We start from the raw sequence: 26,582 nt of genomic DNA, 5'->3' as shown, positions 1-26,582 counted from the left end.
TTTCCTCCGGGTACTCCGGTTTCCTCCCACATTCCAAAAACATGCATGGTAGGCCGATTGAACACTCTTAATTGCCCCTAGATATGAGTGTGAGCGCGGATGGTTGTTCATCTCTGTGTGCCCTGCAATTGGCTGGCAACCAGTTCAGGGTGTCCCCCGCCTACTGCCCGAAGATAGCTGGGATAGGCTCCAGCACACCCCCGCGACCCTAGTGAGGAGAAGCGGTACAGAAGATGGATGGATGGACACTGAGGATCAAGAATAAAATCACAATTTACAAAACATTTTTCTTTTCTTGTTAAAATTAAGATTTTGTTTCTTCCAACCCATTTTTGAACATTTTGCCTGATTTTAACCAAAATTTTGTATATGTTCGAAATTAAGATTTCAATCAAGTTAGCTTGATTTAGGCGCAACCCCGTGCAGTGAGCTCTCCCTGCCACGAATGCTGAGTTCAGTTTTTTTGCGCTCCCACGACAACAGCTTTACCACGCTACTCTGTGCATCCAAAAATCTTCAATGCAGCTCTGCTAAGCTTGCAAAAAGCCACCACTTGCTAATCCAAATCATATAAAAATAAAAGGCGATTCGATATGTACCTCATTTTAATTAATTGGAGAAATTCAATTCAATCCATCTTTTAATTTGAAAAGAATTTTCGAGTCAAATCGGTTTTTGTTGTTAACTCTATTTTTATAACGGTTTATTACAATATTTTTGTACTTATATGTAATAAATTGTAATAATATGAGTTTGACAATAAAATCCACCCGTTTTTGTCCATCCATTTTGTCACATCTGTCTACTGAAAATGACATCACAGTTGCTCAGGACTCAGGTAACAACCAATCATGGCTCAGCTCCGTAAAACAGGTTCCACAAACACAACATTCATCAGAATGCCATGTTTAGACTAGTGAAGCCGCATAGACATTTTATTGCAAATATTTTTTTTAGGCTTGACTTCCCCTTTAGTTTAGGTTCTCACAACAGAGAGCCTCATCCTCTCTGTCCTCCCTTCTTGAGCTATTATCTTGACAGATAATAGCACATTTTCACTGGTAAAAATGTCAACAAGAAGAACCGCGGTTGTGTCTGACATTCTTTTTGAATTTGCACGAATGATTTAGTATGCGCTTTTATGATTACAGCTCAGCTTGTACATACTGTATGAGAGCTGAGCATTGAAGTCCAAACCAACTAATAAGTCATGTTGATATGTGAGAGCGGGTGGACCAGAGCCCGGACTGACTGAACTCATCTCCCCAGAACACGATGCGCTCCGATCCATGTACAACAGTGCAGAATTCAAGGCTACTTCCATAAATCTGTCGGGAAAGGGGATGAGGCCTGGGGGAGATCATCACCTATTTCCAGTATGTGGTGATGACTAATTTAGATTGTCTGGAGTCTGAGGTAGTCTACAAAGGTAGAACCTGTGCAAACTTCATATTTATTATAGGTTTATTTCTATATAGTATTCTAATATTATACATTTTTAAACATCACCTTTCTTTTTCTCTCTCAACAGTCTGGGGTCTTTGTTGTTGTATTTTGTATTTTGCATTTTCATCATGGGACAGGTCTGGACTGCTGGCAAGTCAGTCTGGTAGTAAATGAATGTCATGGGCATTCAATGTTGTTCTTCGCACTAGCCGGTTACATGCAGACATTTCGCCAGATTCTTTGAATGATATTACTGAAATCCCTAAATTCCTTGCAATTGTGCATTGAGAAATTTAAACTTGTTTAGCTTTTTTTTTTAATGTATTTCAGGCATCAATTTCAAAATGAGAGAGTATTTGATTCTACCGCAAAATAAAAAAAAAAAAGAAACTATCATTTTCAACATGAAATATATTGTATTTCATTGACTAAAATGATTTGTAAATTATTAGTGTTCTTTTTTTAAATTTCCCTTTTACACAACTTCTTTGGAATTGTTTTTTTTTTTGTAACACAGTTTCATTTTACAGAAACCTGTTCCTCGTTAAAGCTTACGTGTCCTACCATTTACTGTTTTACTGTCAGAGCAACCGATGTGGAAAAAGTCATTAAAAATTAGAAAACTACAGGTGGTCCACTTGAGCAACTCCATCTGTAAGCAGACACCTTTAAAGTTTCTTTTTTTTCTCCATCCATCCGTTCAACTGGATTAAATCGTCTCCCCCCTCATCCTCTCACGTTTGCAGATAATAACCACATTTTTACCACTTCTTTTTGCTCATTATGGCCAGAACACTGATGGCAGGGTGGATTTATGGAGCTCTGTGGCCACACTCCCCGTTTTGGCTGGACTCGTTGCTCCAAATGGCCAGAAGCAGGGAGAGGATGAACAAGGAGGGTGACTGAGACGAAGAAGGGAGGGTACACTGGAGGCTTGAGGCAAATGACTAAAATAAAATAAAGACGATAGACTACTAATTCAACTGGTAAAAAAAAAATGACACCATGAAGTAGATGGTAACAGAAAAGGCAACTTGCACGAAACAAAAAAACAAAAAAAAACAAATGTATTTTGGGAAGCTAAAATTGTGATTTAACTTTGAACAACTTCTAAATATAATTTCGTAATGTTAGTTATTGCAAGAAAGCAAGCGGGTTGTTTGCTCCAAAACAATGAGTTTCATTATTTTTAATTACATCGTCAATGTTGGGGACAGTACAAAGGACAATTAGGTCTATGACGGCCCTCCAGAATGCAAGGGGGCAGCGCTGAAATTTCTGTAAACTCTTATTTTTCTGTTGATTCTGTTTCTGTGAAATTTAAAAGCCAAATTGTCACGACAGCAAAACTTACCAGATTGTTCAGAACACATTTTGAATTGACCCAACTTTTTTGGGGGTGGGGATGACATGGTTTTAAAATCAATTTTGTCTAGCGTGCATGCTTAGTCAATACATCAGACAGACAGAATTCTGGCATTTACTTGTATTCATTATTAAAACACACATGCACACACACACTCACACAAAATGCTGGGCTGCTTTCCTATAGGAAGGCCATCCAGTGTCAAAGCTGTGCCAAACAAATCATGTGAGTGCCTAGTTGCGGTGACCACAGACAGGGAATTTGCTACTTCCTCAAGATTGGTAATAATACAACATAAATTGTTAGCTATTTCACCCAATTCGGGTTACTTTTAACCCAGCAGTTTTAAAAGTGCATGAAAAAATATTCCTCGCATACCCACACTGCTTTATTGTCATAGTTATATATGCGACTGGTTAGCACGATGGCCTCACAGTGACAGACAGCATCGGGCGTGGAGTTTGCATGTTCTCCCCGTACCTGCGTGGGTTTCCTCCGAGTACTCCGGTTTCCTCCCACATTCCAAAAACATGCATGGCAGGCCGATTGAACACTCTAAATTGCCCCTAGGAATGAGTGTGAGTGCGGACGGTTGTTCGTCTCTCTGTGCCCTGCAATTGGCTGGCAACCAGTTCAGGGTGTCCCCCACCTACTGCCCGAAAATAGCTGGGAAAGCCTCCCCCCCCCGCCCGCAACCCGAGTGAGGAAAAGCGGAACAGAAGATGGATGGATATATATACACGATTAAAATCTAGTCAGTATTTTTAGCAGGAAATATATTGGTACAATACAGCTATTGTATAGAAGATGCCCAACAGGACTGGTGATTAGTAACCAGAGACAGCAGGAAGTTGATGACCTCAAAATCACTTTAATATCACATATCAAGTAAACAAACTTGAAAATCTATCTATTTCATACATCCAATGAAGAGTGAAAAATGAATCAAGATTTAAATTCAAGATTGAATCAAGAGGTCAACCCATTTTTTTTTTTTTTTTACGTCTCACTCCCATTGTTTCTCATCACAGACAGAAAAGTTTTTAAATTTCTTAAAATCGTTTACCCATGGCAAGAACTCACATATACAATATATGAGATGTTAAAACAAATTAAAGGCACATCCAAAGCTGAGGAATCAGCTCAACATTGAGGACTTTTTTTTTGGAATGCATAAGTTAGAACTCTTGTGAGATGGGACACAAAGAACAATAAATATTGTTTAGAACAATATTTATTAAAGGCAGAAATTACTAAGTGTCACGTTTTACTTGCACAAAGTGGGATTTTTGTGCAGTCTTGCCTGTAATTGAGAGTGAATCTACTGAGTGTGGACTGGTATTGGACCGTACGTGAAGAGTAAAATAAGTCCACTGCTTTTCCACTAAACGATGACCTCACCTCAGCTTGGACTGAATGTGAGTTACGTCTGTAATTGTGCTTTAATGTTTTCAATAGCGCATCAAGGAATATTAGAAAAAAAAAAATCATATAAATAATCATATTTCAGTGCTCCAGTTTGCTTTCCTCACAGTGTAAAAGGGGGATTTATCCACGTGACATTACAGGCACATACACTTCAAGTAATTTCAGGTACCATGAAAGATCCGCAATAATGCAATCATAAAAAAGATTTATCACATACACAGGATCTGTTTAAATAATCACAAGAAAATGTGAATACAGCAGCCTGAATGTGGGATGTAGCAATGGGGAAAAACAACTACTCAAAATAAGTGTTGTTTTAATGGACTACATTCCCAATTCGGCGTTTTATTCACCCCCCAAAAAATACAAAGGGTTATTGCATATAGAATAACACATTTCTACTGTCGAAATGTGTGGAGGCGTAACGTGAAATTATAAAAAATATACAAATATGATCTAAAATAGATACTCTGTCAGTAGAAATCAAATAGAATAGGCAAGCATTGTATTCTATATGCGTTGGGCAAATTGAGGTATTTCAGGAGGACAAAACAAACGTTTGCGTGGCTCCAAACCGTCCAACCAGCGAGCTACAGTCAAAAATGACACATGCTAAGTCGCTTCTCCTCTGCGGTCGGCTTTGTCCCCTTGATTGTCTGCACTGTGCTGTAAAAAACACAGTTTCGTCTTAGCAGGAGAGCGTGTAAGGCAACTAAGACACCACGTCTTCTCAAATTATGTTTCCATACTTCGCTTCTCTTTGAAAGCAAACCATTGGGAAGCCATGTGACTGAACGCGGCCGTGGAGTTTATCACGCCTTGATAAAACTCGCATTTCAAACACAGACAATGGGATGGATGAGTTTACAATGGGATGGGCAAGAATTCTTCGATTCCAAAAAAACAAACGGAGGTAAAGCGACAGAAGAGATAAAAGAAAATAAGACAAAGAGACACGTCAATTAGTCACATACTGGCAATGACAGTCTACAATAGAGTTACAACACGTTTTGAACAGGTCTTCATTTAGGACCGTTGTGTGAAAAATAACCTGAAATTCGACTCCAATTCCCATTCTCAGAAAATGAGGACAACGACGAGCGATTACCAAACGAGGCACTTTTGAACTTTGCGGGCGGCTATAATCAGAGCAGTAATGTTATGATGTGCATGTGCACTGTTTTACTTAACCAGAAGTTTGAGGTGCAGCAGTTTCAAAAAAAAAAAAAGAAAACTTTTAAAACATACTTGAGCTAGTTAGGTCCATTAACACTGGGCCATCGACAATTGAGATCTTTTAAACTCCAAAATGAAATAAAGTTTTAACTGGGACGTCCCAATATTTACGCACCTCACTGTGCTATCATATCAGCGAAGCATGGTGGTTGTCTCATTTAGGTCACACACTTAACATTAAACAATGCTGCATTATAATCCAAATTCAACCTTTCACGATCTAACGCGGTATGGTTACAACCTCCTAGTTTTATTCACAATGACGTTGACAGTAAACACGTGGCTACAAATAAATCAGATTTAGTGTGCTGAACATTGAATGTCAAATAATTTGCAAACAGTGTTTCTACTGCCACAAGCTGAATTGTGAAATTGTGACTTGAGCTTATCATCCGTTGCATGATAATGCATATGAAAGAAGGATGAAGAAATCTGTCAGAGAAGATTGAGCAGCTGTATTAAGTCATTGATTAATAAATGATTGTGTAAAATGACAAACTTGATAAGAATCTAATTTGAATTCTAAATCAATCGACTTAACTTCTACAGCAAGTTGAAGCTACTCAGAGAATTCATTGGCACATTCTGTGAGAAATGTGTTTTAATTGTAGTAGTAGTTTTTACAGAAATCCATAATCACTTTGGTATAGAAAATTCACTTTTTAACACTGTGGGTGTGTTAAATTGAGCATGCATGAGTAAACAACGGTGCTAATCAATGGCTTGAACTTTGCTACATTGTTCCAATTAATAGTTTAACTCATGCCATGTGACACGTAACCACTGAGTGGTTGAAGACACTCGTGTTGTTTCTTTCGTCGCCATTTCAAAGAGATACCGGTTTCATTAGGTTGCACACTTTTTAGAATAATATTACGAATCAAATGTAGTGTTCAATGTACAATTTGTTTCGCATCACGCTGAGAACTGCTCCAGATCATTTTGTTTCGAAACCCTCCAAAATGAGAGGCAAAAAGCATGCTAGCCACGCATTCACTGAGAAAATATGGTGGCGCAAAATTGATTTCCAGGTCGCAGATGAAAGCTTAAGGACGGAGGACGGTTCCAAGTAAGAGACTCCGTTGCCAAGAAAGTAACTGCCGGTTTGTTTCTATTTTTTTTTTTTTAATTTTAAGTGTTGCTTAAAAATGAACTGGAGCCATGTGATTTAACTCGGATCATCTCTGCACTGATCTGAACATGCAGACTGACTGGTATGAAACAGCGAACGTCTACATTAGCAGCTAAACATCACTTTTAGTCAACCAAGGTCATGTTAAGCACACTGCACAGAACAATAATAAAGGCTTTGTTTTGGTTTGTCATTTTCTACTCACAGAATATTTCTCTTATAGGTAGTTCTATATTCTCTAGAGAAATAGAAAATGTGGCATTTCTCTGCTTGTGACCTGGCTGGCAGCAACTTGCGCTCCTTTGACTACGCACAAGTACCAATCAGAAATGTATTTTTTTTTCTGGGCACTATCAACTCTTGCTTTGAAGTGATAAAAAAATAGTAACCAGTTTGTCAGGACTCTCCTGCAACAGCTATCAGAGCGCTTTCGTTAAATTATTGCAATACCCAACCACTTCTGACAGTCTACTTAGTCGTGGGACTGACTAACTTGAGAAAAGTTGAAGTGACTGGGTCAGAGGGCCGTTTCCTCGACGCAGTGAGCGGTCAGCTTGCATGATGGCAGCGCCGCCCTGCATTCCTCGTCTTCCGTTTGCACACTGTCGCTCTCCATTTCTTTATCCTCGGTGACCGTGTCCTCTTTGCAGTAAGCTGCTCCATTTGTGCCTTTCTTGGCCCCCTCATAAAGCTGTGGGTTGTCGTCGTTGGGCTGGTAAACAAAGACACTGCCATTTCAAATATTGAGGTGGAATGAGAACTTTCATTCATTCATTCGTTTGGCCACCATAATGTGTTTTCTGATTTTTTTTCAAAATAATTAAACTGAACCACAATTTTTTATTCTTTGTCAGATTCAAGTTATTTCAGTGACCACTGTGTGTTTTTCTTCCATTAAAAGAGGGCCACCAAGAATGTCATCCATGTGCCATTATTCCTGGAAAGAAAAGAAAGAAAGAAAAAAAAATAAAGAAAAATAGAAGGCGCCATTCAAAATCACTTACTGCCATCGTCATCTTTTGCGCTAGAGGAGTAACGCAGCAAAGTTTCTCCTTGTAGCGTTGAGGCAGAAAGAAAAGCAGATTCCCCAAAACTGGGTACACGGTTCCTGGGTTCAGTTGCTTCTCCTTCATTGGTCCTAAAATTTGTAGAATTAGAGTTAATTAATATTTGGAGAAGAAATAAAAAAAAAAAAAAAAAAAAAAGATGACCCTCAAGATAATTATTAAAAACGACATTCTCTCTGTTTTATGAAGCCTTATCGTAATTAGTTGTCGAACGACCTGTGCATTTTTTTTTTATAGTTGACATACGTTTCAGCACAGTACAGCAGTACCCAACCTTTTTTCTTTTTTTTGGGCACAATGGACCGTTTCCACGAAAAGACGTATTGCATCATAGAAACAAAACAACCTAAAGGATTAAAAACACGATTCACCACTGCGCCGAATTTTGTTCACTACAGTTTGATTGCGTTGCTCTACTCAGCCTAACTCAACCTTAATCACATGATCACATAATGTACAACAGTTTCACAAGAACCGCAGCAAATTACTAAATATACTTTTTTAAATAAAATATACAAGCATTTAGCACAGAAAATGTGCAGAGTTTTATTCCCTCTTTTGGACAAGATGCATGAAGCTGTTAGCAGATGAGAGAGCGGCGCAAGAAAAATGTCTCCAAAAACCGGGCTGAGCTGGGCAAAAAAGTGATCGGACCAGTCGTTTTTTTTGCTTAAAGATTAAGTCACTATAATAATCTTTATATCAAATTATTTATGTGACTGCAAAAACCAATTCTTATATTTTCTGCACAACTGGGACAAGAGGACAAAAAAATAAATAAATCAAAAGAATTAATGTTAACATACTTTTACCTAATGTACATATTTACCTGTGAGGAGGCTGACGATCAGTCCCACTACAACCACAGTGGTAGAGTTGTGAGCACTGTACCACATGTAGGACAATGAATAGAGTGCGTCGACACCTGTTGGCCTGAGAGTCGAAAGAAAACTAAGTCCGAATGGGAGTTCATATTCTTCGTGATGTTCCACGCAAGGAGGTGAAGTACAATTTGTATATGCCCGTACCTTGGTTTGGTTGTGGTAGCATTGACCAGGGAAGTCATGACTGTCGTGGTTATGTTGCCAAAAGCGGGTGGCGTGACGCTACTGAGCGGCGGCACAGGAGTTGAAGCAGGCATACGCATCACAAAACTGCCAATGCCAACCCAGAAAGCCATGGCGAGGCCTGCCGCTAATCCAACCAACGCCCCCTGGGAATGTCCCACGAAAAATAGAGCGTGAGCGTCTGACGTTACTGTGACGTCATGGCCATCCACCGCAGTATTAGATGAAGAAAAATGCACACTTACGATGGAGTTTGCCCATGGGAAGAACATTCCCAGGCAAAATAGGCCCAGCAGGGGTCCACCCACCATCCCAAAGATGCTTAAGGCCGCCTGAGGGTGGAGAGAACAAATCAACATCTCAGAGGATAAAGAGTATATGAATATGACTACTGTTATACAAAATGTGTTGCTGCACCGTTTATCTTCAAATATAAGTTACTCAAAGCAGTTGATTCGTAACGTAGGGCCCAGGCTGGGACCGCCAACTAGAAATGAATTTCCAGTTTGCGGCCAGAGGACATCAGAGCTGCTGCTGTGAAGGAGATGGTCGGTTACAATATAGCGTTCCGCCACTAGGTGGCAATAAGGCATCAGTCACTGACTTACCTGTACACAGTAAGATGAAAATGAAACCTAACAGTGTAACTCATGGATAGTTACTTTTGGTTATGACAAATCCCACCAAAATACGAAACAGTTTCCATCCTTTTTTGCTGAGATGAAATTAAATTGTTAGTTATTTATGTGGTAATAAGCTTAACTTGATATTCTGATCTTAATGTATTTCAGAAATTAGATTTTCAAAATGCATACAAGCAAGACAAATCATAATATGGGAATGCTTGGATCTCTGCAGCTCTACATTTTGCCTTGTTTCATTGTGGAATTTTTAAATTCATGGTCTTGTTGCACAATTACCTGATTTTGTGGTGTCTGATGGGTAATGATTGTCCAATTAGTAAAGCGTGGGAGGAAGCTTCATGAAGCTAAATTTGAGTTGAGTTCATCCAATTTATTCACACTAGCCAAAGCGTCAGGATGCTCTGTTGTGCCATCAAGTGGACAATAATTCAGAATTATTACAACAGCACGATGGCCTTGATGTGTTTTAAATTGAATTGTTGTGTGTGATAGAATAATACCAAATAAAATGATGGCCGGAGGATATTTGCTGCTGATTGAATCAAATAACCAGAAGCAGTGGGGGAAAAAAAAAAAAGAGTAAAAAGTGTCTGCTGCTACATGACTTGGTACATAAACTTGGGCCAATGAGAGGTTTGTGTCAATAAGAGCTACAATGACGAAAACTTATTATCTTTGTGTTGAGTCAAAATGAAACATTTGCTATCATTTTAGAGGAAAAAAAATAAAAATCAATATTTTTGCACTTTTTCTTGACATGTTAGAAACCAAAACAGTAATTGAATCTTAATTAATTTATGCTTGTGCATTTTGTGGAATGTAATAAGAAATAATGTCATGTTTTTTTGAATAAACAGATGAAAATAACCTTTATTTTTTTCCAATTTGATTCATGGATTAATCAACAAAATAAATCGCCTGAATAATCGATTATTTAAATAAACATTAGTCGCAGCCCTAGCATGAATTCATAAAATTGTTACGTATGTCGCCATCTACTGCCGAAAAGGACTTACTCAATTACAGATTTTTTTTTGCCTCAAGTACTCCACAAGAACTTCAAACATTAAAATAAGGCAGGTATCGGTTCTCACCCATCCCTTGCCGGTTTGAAACTTAAACCGCATTCTTATACGATTCATGTTCGTAAAACGTTTGGACACAACCTCTGGTGCGTATCATATAAACCAATAAAAGACATCCTGCAAAAAAATGTATCACTACATTTTCACATGCACTCTAATGCACAAATTATTTTCATGGATATGTTTTTGAGAGCAGAGATGAGAGCACATTTGAATGTGGTTGGAATGCAAACAAATTCACAAACCAGCCAACTGATACAGACATGATAAATGTGAAATGCATGTCTGACAGCACCTTAGGACTAGACTGATTAAATAAATACATTTGAAAAAAAAAATGATCATGATCACGATGAAGTGAAAGGTTTTGTTACCTGCAACACAGACCCCATTACGGAGGCGAGGTAAGCCATGGCCAGACATACCAAGCCATAGGCCAGCGCTGTGGGAGACACACCAACATATCATTGATTTTAATTAAAAAAAAAAAAGGATAATTTCAAAAAAACACATACACACAATTCTTTATGTAAACACAGAAAACAGACCAAATTACCAAGTCCTTTGGATAGCAATGTGGCTTTAGACTCGGTCATATCAGGAAAATGAGGTTTAATTAGGTCCTCCATGGTTACTGTTGCCAGAGAGTTGAAGGCTGAAGAGATGGTGCTAGAGGGGGGAACAAAATGCCAATATTCTCAAGATCAGTCTTTTAAATGACGCTGTTTTTGTTTTACTATCTAGGGAAAAATCAACTATTATCCCCTGTTTTTCCCAGTCTTCCCTTTGACCATGATTCAAATCAAGGACATAGTCACACCATCCCCATTTCAAAGATGCAGCAACAAGTAGGAAGCCTTTTTGAAATGTAAATCAAAATTCTGACGTGCACAGAAAAACCCAGCAACGCAAAACTGGTCATTGTCTCAAATTGAAAAGATTCATTTAAAATGGAAAGCGTGAAATATGTTTATACTTTTCTGTTAGCAGGGGACGAGCACTTTTTGTTTAGTTGCACGAGTTGTTTACCTGAGCGCTCCACTGAAGAGACAGGCCACAAACAGGCCTGCAAGGCCAGGCAGATCCTTGAATACATCCATCACGAAGTATAACACCATCTGCCAAAGAGACACAACATGAGAACGCCTTTCTAATCAACAGTTATGGCTTTTACATCCACTGATAGGATAAACCATAACCTCATAAATGTTTACCTGATCATTTGTTTTGACATAGCCCTTATCGAGAGGGCTGTCCTCTCCATAGCGAGCAAACATAACCAGCCCCATCAGACAACCTAAACACAGGACGATCTGCTGGCATGGGAACACAACATAGCACGACCTAGAACGGACATGATGGGTGAGGACAAAATTATTCCGAAATATGAACAGAATAAGACAAATGCACCGAACACCAGCATGGCACTCACATAATAGCCTCTTTCTCAGTGCGGGAGCTGAGGTATCTCTGGACTTGGGCTTGGTTGACCCCATACAAAGCCAGCATCAGGAAGATTCCACCTACACCCAATGTCCAAAAGGTGTGACGCTCCAAAGGATCTGGGTTTAGGCTGCAACGAAATACATTGCATTCGTTAAAATGTCATTAAAGTCTACTCCGAATTGTAACGTTGGGGGACAATTGACTCAAAGATAAATTGTGATGCAAATGTGAAAGATTCCAAATTGATTATCACATTTTAAAAATGGATAAATAAACATGTTGGAGGAATGAAACATGTGCAACTATAAGTGCATATGTCCTGTGTCAACATAAGATGACTCATGTATATTCACTTTTAAATGGCAAAAATTCTGTAGTCATGCAAATCACTTTGGGCTGCACATAAATGCTCCTTAAATTTGCACAATTCCCAGTAATACCAACCCCAATTCTAATGCAGTTTGGAAGTTGTGCTAAATCATAATAACTTCCCACTTTTTCTTGAAATAAAAACTTTTCTGGTACTTTTCCATCTGCCTCAGTACAAGTACAAGTGACCACAACATATGCTAGCAAATTCAACCCCCCAAACTTTGGAGAATTGTTATTTTCTACAATTGGACATTTAACCATATTGCTTCAATGTCACCAAATACCATACCAAATTGGCTTAAAAACTCACACAGCTCCAAATCAATGTTCATCGTTCACCCCAAAAGAAACATTCATAAGAACGTCACATTCACGAATGTCACAACACTAATATAAGAGCTCACTTGAATGTAGACGTTAAAATTACTTTCATTGATGAGCCACTCAAGACGATGGAATTCAGCTGATTGACTAACTGATGGGTTGGAGCGAGGCCAAAGCTCATGTGAGCACCCAAGGCACTGCCACAGCTAGGCTGACTTGCCCGAATTATTCAGAAATTCCGAATTAACTTTTTTTTTTTTTCTGTCACTCAATAGCAAAGACAGACAGACAGAGACAGAGAAAAACCTCACAGTCGAAATACAGCAATACTATTGAACTGAAAGTAGCCACTTGGGTCTGAAAAGTTGGAAAATTTCATTGTAAATTCAAAGAAACATTGGGCAGCAGAATCGTTCTTAAGGCAAAAGAGATGAGAGAGAAATGAATGTCTGTATATCGTATTTGCTTATGCCCATAAGGTACAGAGGAGAGGAGGGGAAACATAATTTTCCAGGAGAACTCAACCTTTTATTTACTTTATTTATGTTTTACCCATCCTAACTTAATTGGAATTGAGGTTTGTACGTGTTCAGTCAATGCATCAATTCAAGTTGCATCAGGACGCATCAGTCATGGGTCGTGAAATCGAACAGTAATGTGTCTAGAGACTGTTGCCCCAATTTGTGAACTTTCAGGGTTCGCGGTTAACCGCTTCCCGATTGCCCGGGGCAAGTGAAATTTGGCCACGGGCAAGGTAAAATTATGGGCAACTTGCCCGACCGGGCAAGCATTTTTTAAAGCAGCCAAATATCTTTAATTTCGACGAAAACTGTGGTGTGATCTGTTTGTGTGCACTGTATGGTGATGGTTTAACCCAGACACCCCCTTATGTTGTGGTATGGTCCATTGGCCTTATCGGGGGCAATGGGCGGGCGCTACGGGGATCAGTTAGTTCAGTGAATGTCGAGTTAAAGTGAACGTCAATAAATCCCGCAGTATTGGAACTCGCTGTAGTTGCATCCTCATTTGAAGTTTGAAAAACACAACAAAAACCTACGATATCTCGGCCGAAAATTGACAGCCGGAAGTTTTCTTACCTTCTGCGCATGTTTACAAGTGGCGACGAGTTCGTTCAAATCCGAACATTTCGGATTCCTCTGACATGACTAAAATAGCTCGAATATTTTTAAGTAGACAATTCAGTTGTGAGTAAGGAAGGGAGTAATATTTGATTATTGGCTGTTAATTCATTAGCTCCATGATGTGACCTGACATAGTGTCAGTGACTGTGCTCTGTTTATGCTATGAAACTTATGGAGGCAGCACTACAGGCACTGGTCTTAAAGGAATACACAAATTTGCCACACATAATTTACTCATGTGATTCCTCAATTAATACGCACTCCTGGACTTAAAATTGATAATCTGAATTGCTGTAATATCATTTTCCCAATTTAACATGCAGATTTGTTAATTATTAAAACTACAATTAACATTTTCAATAACTGCACAGGATGATACATGCTGTTGTGAGTAGGGTTTCATGGTTGATGATGAAAACAAGATTAATTTATGCTTATCAGATTATATGTTTATTTACATTTGTGGCGCACATTTTACAACCATAAACATTTTATTCTTAGAGAAAAAAAAGTGTCACTTGCCCAAGTCGGGCAAGTAATTTGGCCACTCGGGCAAGGCAAATTTTAGTGGCACTTGCCCTATGGGCAAGCAGTTTCTAAAGTTAACCGCGAACCCTGACTTTACTCACTCAAGTCCTGCAATGCGGCTGCCGTTCACTGCTTTCCTCCAGACCTCTGCTATCCCGCCTGCCTGATGTGCCCCAACAATGATAACCGCCAGCTGCCCCGCGAACATCACAACTGTCTGGAAGACATCGGTCCACATCACCGCCTTTAGCCCCCCCTGAAGGAAACAATCACACAAGATAATAAAACAACAGGATATTAGGATTTATTCTGTTGGCTTTATGTGATACTTCATTGAAAGAATGGGGAAAGAGAATAACAACATTCACTAGAATTTAGGATGAAAATGAAAATCATTAGTTTCTGTAAGGAAATGAAACATACAGGACATTCTGTAACATGCGCATTCTATAAGCAACTCAACTATCGAAAGAAATCGAAAATAATGACGCATGAATAAAAGGAATAAATTAATTTCTGACTCACCAGAGACGTATAAAGAGTGCACACCAGTCCCATGGCAAGCACAGCTCCCCATAAGTCAAAACCAGTTACTGCAAGAAAATACAGCAACACTTTCACCACTGCATCGACATTGTCATCTATGGTGGACATAATTGATTTTCCCTTAATCATAAAATCATTTTTTTAGACAAACAAAGCATTTTACAAACGCAAGGACAACAAGGAAACATGTCAAATAAAAGATATAAAAAGTACATTGTCCATTTTTATGAGGGGAAATTTGTTTTAGAAAAACCTAATTCACTCAGGCCTTTTGAAAACTCAAAGCATTCTTTAAATGTTGCCTTTCGGTTATTTTGACAGCCCCCCCCCCATAAAAAACCCGCAAAGGAACAAACAGTGTTTAAGTTTTTCGTTGTATCTTAGAATGGTTTAGGTAAACCAGAATACCACGTCACATCACTTTACAATGACAATAAAGGGATTTCTATTCTATTCTATTTCTATTGTAGCCAAAACTCCTGCGCGCCAATCCTGGGACCTATTCTGTCATCACGGTCAAATCAATTCACATTTTCATTATCCATTCATCATTTTACTGATTTGTTTTTTTTTTCTATTTCTTTTCAAATCAGGAGACCTGACGTTGACCTCAAACTGTCTTTTTCACCCCAGCTCTTCCCCAGGAGAAAAAATACGAGCTTTGAGGGGAACCCTATGATAAGTCAAGCCTTCACCATCTGCATGCTATTCCTTGTTATCTTCCAAATATTGGTTTAATGTACGTTTTGGAAAATGAGAAATGCGCCATTTACTGTAAAAACTGCTGTTTACACACAATAAAAAGAAAACTTTTTTTTTTTTTTAAATCTTACCTGCATTAAGTGCCAATGCTGGAGCATAAAGGACCACTCCCATATAAATGACCTACAGATGCAACATAAACATGTTAGCACATAAAGTCAAATGACTTGACTATATGCAAGCAATTACATACTTGGACAAAGAGAGCTTTTTTTATTTTATTAGAGCAGTTGATTTTTTACAAGGTCCAAGTTAGTGCTTTAATGTACATTGCTCCGCTTGACAAGAGTTTCAGGCCGACTAGAAAATCATTATATTGTTCAACGGCCAATCCGATTTTCAAATGCAGAGGAATACTGCAAGTTGATAATCTAACAAATACATATTTTGTTGCCATTATATATATTTTTTTTATTTAATGACGAACTGATTATATGTTGAATTAACACATAGCAGCAATAAAACAATATTGTCAAATGATTTACATGGCAATAATAGCAAGAACGTGAACAGCCAATTCGGAAACCTGATAATCCGAAAAGGTTGGATAGTTGTGGAATGTAAACAAAAACAGGATCATCTCATTCTTTCTAACTGAAAGTGAGACAAAAGTAGATTGAACTCGTTATTTTCAGTACGACTCGAGACATCACATTTAGAGAGCAGCTGTCGGAATTCAAAATTGAATTTGTACTTATGACAGAAATTTAAATCCAAAATTAAAAGATACCATCTGAAAGATGAAGGTCACAGTCCCACATATGCGCACTGTCTTGTTAAAGCGCAGCTCCAGATACTGTTACGAGAAAGAAAGAGAAAACAAACAAACAAACAAAAAAAAAATGCCTGTTACATATAATCTCAGAGTCATTTAAGGACTAACCAGACAATATTTTTGGTCACAGTCCCCAACTGACTAGAAAATGACTGATAAGAGTCCTTGAATTTGAGGAGAGAGGAGGGGAAAGAAAAACTTCCTGCAGTCATTCAGCATCACCTATTTTTGCTGATTGTTAGCATGTCAAGGATAAAACCACTAAGAGGACAGATAAGAAGGCTGACCTCTGAGATTATTATGAGGAGAAAAAAAAACACAAGACAAAGGGGAGAAAGGGGCATTTCAAAGGGAAAACAAAGACAAAAGAGGGAAGATGACATGAGCACATTATATCACTTGCTGATAAATCATGTGGATTCTACCTTTTATTTTCCTCACTGTAAATTGCTATACATAAAAAATGTGGCACACAAGAAATGCCATTTCAAACTTTCAGCCAATAATTCATTAAATAGTCTGCAGTTCTCTCAAATACATACAGTATCCTACCCCTATATATAAACGAAAGGAAAAATATTTTATTTTTTTTCCAAAAAATCAACTTAGTTGAAAAATCACATTCATTCGAAAGCGCAGAAAGAAAAACGTGACATGGTGGCTTTTCGACATACTGTTCAAAAATGTGTACTACTTCTAATGTTTCGCAATTCTATTTCACTTCTTTTAGTTTCCTAACTCAAAAAAGATGCTTCTGTTTTCTACCTCATATGCGCTGGAAAGCCGCAGCCTGTAGAAGACTGGTATGAAAACATGAGCAGGGATGAGGAGTCCCAAGAAGTACGAGCAGCCCAGGAACCAGTACTGCGTCCCGAATGTGTAGACCTCAGACGGTGCGCCCAGAATTGCCACAGCGGACTGGAACGTGGCGAGCAGTGACAGAGACACAGGAAGCCAGCTCATTGAGCGGTCAGCCATCAGGAATTCCTGAAGTCAATAAAAATGGATTCAAATTAGAACTAAACGCTCAAGTTTTGCTGAACTTCAAAAGAATTCCACCTGTGTTGTACGCTGGCGTCCGCCAGAGAAGGCATAATACAAGCCGATACCAGCTGAGGCCACCAGCAACAATGCAAAGATTACGTAGTCCACCGTGGTGAAGTGCATTTGGACTACTTCCCCCATGATGCCTCTGCAGTTAGGCCTGATTTGGTGTGTCTCGGGAGAGGCGGTCGTTGAGGAGGCCTCACAATGAACGTCTCACAATGTTAAAGACGGCGCATCACCCATTGCGATATCCAGAGGGCTGGAAGGAAAGAAGAAACACAACAAATGGATGAGTGGGAACCTTCTGACTGAGACTTGAGGCAAGAGGGCTAAAAGTGTCCATAATGTCAAAAACGCCAGCGGGCTTGTTACATAACAGGCTAATTCGACTACCACACAAACACGCGCGCACAAAAGGTTTCCCTGCTCCTGAATTGGCAACTAGGCCAGGAAAAGATGAATGATATTGAAGAGGGAAAAAACAGGGAAACGCTAACGTGTAAAAATCAAAGGCAAGCAGAGCGCCAGTGCAGATTAGCTTTAGCAACGGATTGCCTGTTAGCTTCTGCTAGCCAGATTTTTTACTACTACGTCAACCTGTATCCCACTGAGCGGCGAAAACATTTTGCAACAGTTTTAAAGTCACTCAGCGATGATTAAAACTGTTGGCAAACATCTGACGAACATCTTTGCGACTTAGAACGAGCCGCGATGAAAAAAAAAAAAAAAAAAAAAAAAAAAAAAAATCAACATTCGCTACCATTATGAACGGGATTACGGCCTTCACGAACATTCATTTTAGGAGGATTTCACCCACAAAAACCCTTCAGTGTTATTTAAAAAAAATATTTGTCAAAATTCTGAGTTGCACACATTGAGTGTCCTGAAAAGTATGGACGGAATCGCTTTAAAATGAATCCGGATAAGGATGGAGGGTGACTGTTTTTATGAATAAGGACGAAGGTGCAATTACGGAAGGGTGCCCAGGTCGCGTACAGAGGACGGACCGACAAAATAGTGTAAAGTGCCCATCTCTAGTAAGCTAAAGAGAATGAAGTACTGTAAATGGAAGCTGCACCTTTGTCATGACCGGCAGTCACCCTGACTGTACAGAACTCTGAAGAGCAAAATATTATAACAAAGCAGGAAACTGGAATTCAACACCCGGGTGTCCCGCTAATATTGTTTCTTTTTTTTTTTTAACATTATGGACACATTCAAACAAACAAAACCCAATCCATCATTGTGTTTTTGTAAAAATCCAACTCTATCTTTTTACAGATTTCCTACTGTGGAAAGGCAACAGGGAGAATTGCTTTTACTAAGTCATGGGTAGTGAGAGTCAACATTAACATTAGCACTGTCGTCTCACACTGACATATTACGTCAAAAGCCAGTAAATTCACATGTTTGACTGGAACCTCCTCGTCGCCTACACGCTCACACAGGTGTGGGGGTTGGCAGGACATTAATCTGAAGTATTACAGTTCTCTGTTAAACTGACCTGCACAGAATGCGGCGTTAAAGTCGACCCACAAATCTGCAGGGCCTGCGTTTCAAGGTGCATCAGGATCCCGTGCTAATATTTGAACATCCGACACTTTTTCAGCAGCTCGCTCGCCGACTTTATGCAATAGACGCCGTCGCTGATGACCCCACTCATGTAATTATCCATTTGTGGGACGCTGCATCTACTGTGTGAACGCACACGCAGAGCAGGCAATGACACACTTCTGAGTTCTGTTTGAACAAAGATGCAAACAAATAAATAAAAAAAGACAGATTGCCTCAGATGTCCCGATTTTGAAGAAAGGCAGTGTGAAAGGGGGTTTGTGAAAGGTAATTGAATCCAACCAGCTAAGATCTGGAGAATGGCGCCATAAAACAACGCTCGCATTTATCAGACCTGCGACTGGCACTGAAGATGTTGTCTTTTTAGTCACTGTTCGAAAATTCAACCCAGAAAAATACAGAAATATGTCATCACGCCGTACGGATAGTGCAGATCTGTGTGCTGAGCTGTAAATAAAGTTAGAAAAAAAAGAAGACTTTTTTTTAATACTACACAAACCAAGCACCAATATCTAGTACAATTCCCAGGCAGCAACCACATCCCATAATGAAACCTTTTTGGTGTGCTTGATAGTGCAACAAAGCGAGCTGCTAATGTGAGTCACTTGGGACACTTTCTTTTTTGTTCCCCAAGTTACAGATTTTTGTGATGTACCCTGTAAGGTTCGCAATTGAAAGCCTAGCTACAAATAGGTTATGTGAATGATTTTTAAAAAAAAGTACACAAATGGTCCAAACAGACAAGGGATCATTTCTGTCTGGTTTTTTTGTATGCAACGGTCCAAAAATATGCAGAATTCCTTTTGAAATAGCCCACTGTTATATGCAATCCAGTTGAAATAAATAAACTTTAAACTTTTTTGTGTATATCGAAATTGACAACAATCAGCCACTCATGCAATACTAAACTTTTTCCCTCATAAGGAAGTCAATCTTCATCATTTAAGTGTGTTGATGTTACCCATAGCTCTTTGAATGTGTGTCTTAATTAACTCCCACGTTAAATTTAAGTAGCACATTGTTAACATGAATCCAATCGTGACTGCGAGTTGGGTGCGAAATATTACAAATCCGTTCACTCGACATACGACTTAGTGGTTTTCATTCAATTGCTTTATATTCATAGAAATATTGAATAGAAATTATAACTTAACTGCGTTGGTGTGTATAAAAAATCTGTTAAATAAAGAATGTTTTTAACAATACATTTTCCTTACATTCTCAACTCAACCTTGTGATAATAGGAAAAGATGCCTGTTTGTTCATGCGATATATGTACCATAAAGTACACACTTCTGTACATAATAAATATTTGCTTACAATGGTAGAAAGCACAGGCGTCAGAATATGTAACCCAAATTCAAAGGTACAAACACCTTTTTTTCTGACAGGGTAGCAATTATTTATTTTCTATGATAATCACGGCAAAGCATCTAAGTTCCCCGACTGCATCGCATGGGGCCATGCATTCAATTATTGAAGTTATAAGGACGTTATTTCTTGTCATATATATGTTTTGTGCAACAAATAATTCATTGAACGTATGTCTTACTTTTATTTACAATAAACTGAGAAACATTTTTTTATCTTTATGGTTGATGTATGACGCAGTTTGTTTTTGTTTTTTTTTAATCGAAAGGGTTGTGTGTAAAATAGTGGGATGCTGGTCATTTCCCAAGTAAGAGTGGTAATGCTCAGCAGTGCATTTGTTACCAAAAAAAAAAAAATCTAAATTCATGATTGATTCGTTAAAATAACCACTGCATGACTATAGATTCCTGATACATGCAGGGTTTGCGGTTAACCGCTTCCCGATTGCCCGGGGCAAGTGAAATTTGGCCACGGGCAAGGTAAAATTATGGGCAACTTGCCCGAACAGGCAAGCATTTTTTAAAGCAGCCAAATATCTTTAATTTCGACGAAAACTGTGGTGTGATCTGTTTGTGTGCACTGTATGGTGATGGTTTAACCCAGACACCCCCTTATGTTGTGGTATGGTCCATTGGCCTTATCGGGGGCAATGGGCGGGCGCTACGGGGATCAGTTAGTTCAGTGAATGTCGAGTTAAAGTGAACGTCAATAAATCCCGCAGTATTGGAACTCGCTGTAGTTGCATCCTCATTTGAAGTTTGAAAAACACAACAAAAACCTACGATATCTCGGCCGAAAATTGACAGCCGGAAGTTTTCTTACCTTCTGCGCATGTTTACAAGTGGCGACGAGTTCGTTCAAATCCGAACATTTCGGATTCCTCTGACATGACTAAAATAGCTCGAATATTTTTAAGTAGACAATTCAGTTGTGAGTAAGGAAGGGAGTAATATTTGATTATTGGCTGTTAATTCATTAGCTCCATGATGTGACCTGACATTGTGTCAGTGACTGTGTTCTGTTTATGCTATGAAACTTATGGAGGCAGCACCACAGGCACTGGTCTTAAAGGAATACACAAATTTCCCACACTCATAATTTACTCATGTGATTACTCAATTAATACGCTCTCCTGGACTTAAAATTGATCATCTGGATTGCTGTAATATAATTTTCCCAATTTAACATGCAGATTTGTTCTTAGAGAAAAAAAATTGTCACTTGCCCAAGTCGAGCAAGTAATTTGGCCACTCGGGCAAGGCAAATTTTAGTGGCACTTGCCCTATGGGCAAGCAGTTTTTAAAGTTACCCGCGAACCCTGACATGTCACACCTAATGGATGAATCGAAGTTTTAATATACTGTAGATTTTAGTGCGGTAAATTCTAAGATCAGCATAATAAATGGTTATGGAACAAGGGAAAAACAATCTGCAAACATCTGCAAATTTCCCGATGCTAGAAGGGCGAATATCATTCGATTTAATCAGCAGGCCAATTAATCGGGTACCTAGGCCACCTCGGACAGCAGCATGGAGGCAGTGACTATCTATCATCACCGTGAACATAGAGGTTGTTGACACAAAGGCAAGATAGAAATCCCGAGTCCAATGGAAACGTACACATTCACCCACAACTGAAATCCGCTTAATGCAAAACATCACCTGAGCAAACCCGGAAAACAGGTTGGCGAACTTCCTGTGTGCCCAGCGATGTCTATGGTAACTAAGGGCTGATGACATGATGGTTAGAATCCAAATTTGCTAAAAAAAACTACATTTTTTTAATCATTGGACAATAGTTAATTACACATGTAGTACATTATTCATTTATGCATATATAATATGATATATGTAAACACAGCTGATGTTCAGGCTTCATTCATGGCCATCTTGGGTAGCTCTTGAAGTTATTTTGCGTTAAAAAAAAAAAATTACATTACAGACTTAATATTCCTGCGGGTAATCTGTGCCAGTCTCCTGCCAATTAACCAAATCGGAAGGGAGTGTTTTATCTTGTGTGAAAAATGCAAATTCCACAATTACCGCTTTAAAATAAACATAAAATATTAGTTAACTTTAAGGGCAACATTGGAAAGGTTGCTTGCATTCCTGTCTAAAGGTCTGCTTTCCGAGGCAACCAATGTTCAGCCAGTCACTCCACATGCAATCCTCACGTGCTGCCAACTGTGAAGGTGCTACAATCTACATTTTCTACCTTAATCATACTCACTAAGCTGTTCGAATGGCAAACGAGCTGCTGGTGCGTGGTCACTACAAAAATAACATGATTTACCATTCACTACTACTATGATGACATGACAATTGATTTTAATTATGAATCAAGCCATTCCAGAAATTTGATCTGTACACATGGAGAGCTCGTGTGAAACAATTTTCATGATATATTAAAACTAATTCACGACCAGCCCGGGGAAAATGAAAGTCCTTTTTGGCTTCTGTACTCATCAATGGAAGTCAAGGAGTTAATTTAGTTTTAATGATTCAATCCTAACAACTACTAGTATGTCAGAAAATATGGATAAATGCGGATCCCAGTTGTCCAAATTAAAAACAGATGTTTGGAAATATAGAAGATAATAAAGAGGCTGAAATCAAACAATTCATAAGAGTTTAAGTTAAACATTGGTTGTAAGCTATCAATCGATGACCAAAATAGTTGTTGCTTAATTTGATGATCACTTCAATTTCAATTAAATCTTACACCTCTAGCTGCCATAAAAGAGAGCTAAAATGCTACAGTAGTCATTTCCGTCACACATTGCAGCCCACTCACTATATGGCAGATTTTTGAGTAAAATATAATGTATATATAAATATAATTTTCTGTCATGGAAACCGTCATTTATAGTTTTATTTTATTTATTTATTTTTATTTACAAGATGCACATCCCACATTGAGGAATCATGTTGTGCGAACCGGCCCAGATGCAGCATGTGCGCCTCCACTTTTGTGATGGAATTACTCCATCTAAAAAATGTTTTACGGGGAGGTCACGCAGCAGCGCAGGGTTGCTTAGCAACACAGGGACAGTGACTGTACATTATCAGCAAGGGGTTGAAAGTATACTGCTGAGTGTATATTTCATTGACACTCAAAGGTTGGGACCAAAGGAGAAACTCCACAAGTGTATTTTTCTTTCTTTATATGTAGTTTTTCGTGAAGATCGTGACGAAAGAAACGCATTGAACTGAGAGCAACGCTACAAAAAAAATGGTACTGAACAAATGTCACTGTCTTAGTTGCTCTATACGATGTGACTGAAACAACAAAAGCTCAGGTGGAATGCAGCAACCTCCATGTGCTCAACATTGCAAATTTCCCCATTGTGGGACTATTAAAGGACATCTTCATCTTTCTATCTTTTTTTTTTACCCTTTAAGTTTCATGTTTGTATTTTAATGCAAATCAAATAGAAGGTCAACCAATGACAACACACATTCGCCGCACTGCATATGCCCGCTCGCACAAGTGAAGGGCTTCTTTGGAAATGAGCCCCACTGCTGTTTGCTTTTCTGTGACACAGACTGACAATTTAAACAAACAAGGTTGAACCCTGGACATCGTGAATATATCGGATGCACACGACTCACGTTTCAACAGGCTTTCATAAAAGGGGCCAAAATGCAGTCGTCAAAGATAAGTGTTCTTTTACCTATACAGGAAAACACGACAGCACTATAAAAAGATAATGAACAAGACATGACTAGTCTCACATTGGCATTTATGACTCCTGTTGAGACGAGCCTTGTCACTTATCAATACTGTACAGAGGAGGTGATAATTTCAATTAGCAGATAACTTTCACCTCATAAAGGATTAGAGAATTTGTTTCCTGGATTTCGAAACACCTGATTCAAATTAGCTGTTGACAAGTGTATCAGCATAACCTGCTTTCCTAGTAAAATGTTTTTTTTTTCCCCACAATTAAAACAGTTCCCAGGTGCCTTTTTATCATGTGTCATGCTCGCCAAAAGGGTCTAAGGATCAAGAATTACGGTACACTTGACATTCCTTTATTCTGTCTTGTGTGAATTAGCCTGCATGAGGTCCTGTCTTGTGCAAATGAGCCACTTCTAACCGCAGCTCCTTCACTACTTGGCCAATGTTTTCATTACCACGACAACCAAAGGCGAGTGCGCCGTACATAATCTATAGCGTGAAGGAAAAATGCAAGCCAGCACCCATGCAGAATTTCACTTGTTGAGTTAGCACCTCATCACCAACCCGCAAAATTAGAACTGTCAATTGTGTAATGAATAGATGCATGTGGCGCATGCAGCAAACAAATTAAATGAATATCGCTCATCCTCATGACAACAAATTTGCCAAAAATTCAGGAAGATGTCAGTTATCAGAACGTGCACCGATAAATATCTCTGTTACAGTAGATGACATTGCTTCACGTCATTCCTTGAAAATGGCAGATCTTCATAGCCCCCCAAGTCATGTACGGAGAAAAACTCCACCAAACTCCCCACCCCAGCGACCCGAATATATATAAACAATTACAGAACATTTTGTTCATATGTGTCGCTGTTCTCTGGTATCTATTGTACGTGTTTGTATGTTATAATTTGTGTTCTAATTTCATACGAATTTATATTACACCATATGGAAAGCGCTTTGTTACAGCTCCTGTTGTTGTGAAATGCGCTATAAAAATAAAGTTTATTGTATTGTATTGTATTATGTTGACTGAGAACAATGAGAAGCAAAATCCACACTCACTGAAATTTCAAGCTGCAATTTAGCTAGACCAGATGTGGAGTAACAATTTGTTCATTGATGAAAAATAATTGAGACGACACGGTGTGCTAAACACAACGACCAAAGTAAAGAGGAGCTGCTTCATCAAACGCATCGACCTCTTGACCCCGTCAACACAGCTGGCGGCAAACAGTCCAATGACGTTTTTTCTAGGCGACAATAAGTAAGAGAACTACATTACCCAAACGACAATAAAAAGTCACTTCTTTGACCGAGCAGGCATCTCACTGGTCAGTGATGCAATTTGGCTTTTACATCTCTAAATTGCACTGTATAGTATGAAATAACGATTCCCTGTGAACATTACTGGTCGTGCTGGTATTAATACCAATCACGTGTCTTGTTATATGCCAAGTGACCAAAGACGGATGCTACCATTGGCTAATTAATCTGCACGCGCTTGCCCTGCCGTTCATTAAACGCCAGTATAAAGCTGACTTAGTATAGGCACATACTTTTTTTTACTGACTGTGTGAATTTAATATGAAAAGTGTTGGTGGTTGGGGTTAATTGTATCTCTATTAACAGGGGGCATAAAACCAATTTGACAGCGCGACAACGTGGTGCTATCGCGTACTTCAAACTTTGCTAAGCCGCAGCGCGTGCTACTACACAATTTAAATACCCAGTCTTCAACGCCCTCCAAATTTCAATTAAACCACGGTAACAATTCGATTAAGAAATATGACTTTCTTACCTTCCTGAGCTGGTAAAATACAATACTACGTCAAGGTCTGGCTGGGTAGGTTTGTGTGGTCATACGTTATTGGACCGCCCATTCTCCTTGACACGCTGGATGCTGCGTTCACTTACACCAAGTAAACTAGCAAATCTCCACAATAACGCAACGATAACTGTCTCTACGGTCATTAGTATTGCTCAACAGACTAGGATATATTTCGCCGCGATTCTTAATAACATTCGCATTGGTCCACTGCGCATTTCTATTGTCTCCACAGCCGAAGGCATTATTACACGTGGGCTGGTTGGCGAAACACTGCAGAATATGACAATACTGTCCTAGATTAATATCAGCATAAATTTGCTTCGTCGGACAGTTATTTCCACGGTGTTAGGGCCGTGTACTATTACGTCGGTAGTGGTTGCACGTGATGCATTTACCAATAATGTCGTGACCACGGCGGAGCCGCGACTGGACACGATGTTTGGTAAAACACGACACTGCACATCACTCGCCCTTTCATCTTACCTGGACATCCATTTGGGTTCACGTTGACCGCAGCATCTTTTTTTTTTATTCACAAAAGCGCCCACCGGTAGTTAACAGCGTCCATTTCCCCGCAGCTGCACTGGTTGCTACTTTGCAGCCCCACTCAAGCTGATGACGCACAGCTCGCCAATAATCTTCTGTGACACCAGTTACTGTTCATCTAGGGCACATGTAGCAAACTCAAGGCCCAGGGGCCAGATCTGGCC

The 26,582-nt window shown here is 39.1% G+C and overlaps 1 protein-coding gene across 4 annotated transcripts; it reads right to left on the bottom strand.

The window, feature by feature from the left end:
* Positions 1 to 3,663: 3,663 nt before the first annotated feature.
* slc5a6a (solute carrier family 5 member 6a) lies at positions 3,664 to 26,521 on the bottom strand. Of its 4 annotated transcripts, XM_088286156.1 has the most exons (18): positions 25,843 to 26,009; positions 17,426 to 17,672; positions 17,132 to 17,353; positions 16,322 to 16,387; positions 15,663 to 15,714; positions 14,809 to 14,876; positions 14,385 to 14,539; positions 11,904 to 12,044; positions 11,686 to 11,815; positions 11,501 to 11,589; positions 11,028 to 11,140; positions 10,846 to 10,913; positions 8,988 to 9,074; positions 8,704 to 8,888; positions 8,505 to 8,608; positions 7,613 to 7,746; positions 7,102 to 7,320; positions 3,664 to 4,906 (listed from the first exon to the last, which is right to left on the bottom strand). In XM_088286156.1, the coding sequence occupies exons 2-17, from the start codon at positions 17,549 to 17,551 to the stop codon at positions 7,126 to 7,128; spliced, it is 1,935 nt and encodes a 644-aa protein (XP_088142282.1). In that variant the 5' UTR covers positions 17,552 to 17,672; positions 25,843 to 26,009; the 3' UTR covers positions 3,664 to 4,906; positions 7,102 to 7,125. The 4 variants fall into 4 exon arrangements, with proteins under 4 accessions (XP_088142282.1, XP_088142280.1, XP_088142279.1 ...); XM_088286154.1 differs by lacking the exon at positions 25,843 to 26,009 and adding an exon at positions 26,356 to 26,521 and having other exon boundaries at positions 3,664 to 7,320; XM_088286153.1 differs by having other exon boundaries at positions 3,664 to 7,320.
* Positions 26,522 to 26,582: the final 61 nt, after the last annotated feature.

The sequence above is a fragment of the Idiotropiscis lumnitzeri genome, chromosome 21, assembly GCF_059441095.1.
Source record: "Idiotropiscis lumnitzeri isolate Australia: NSW breed Sydney's pygmy pipehorse chromosome 21, RoL_Ilum_1.0, whole genome shotgun sequence".
NCBI lineage: Eukaryota > Metazoa > Chordata > Actinopteri > Syngnathiformes > Syngnathidae > Idiotropiscis > Idiotropiscis lumnitzeri.
This window is presented reverse-complemented; position numbering and strand designations above follow the sequence as displayed.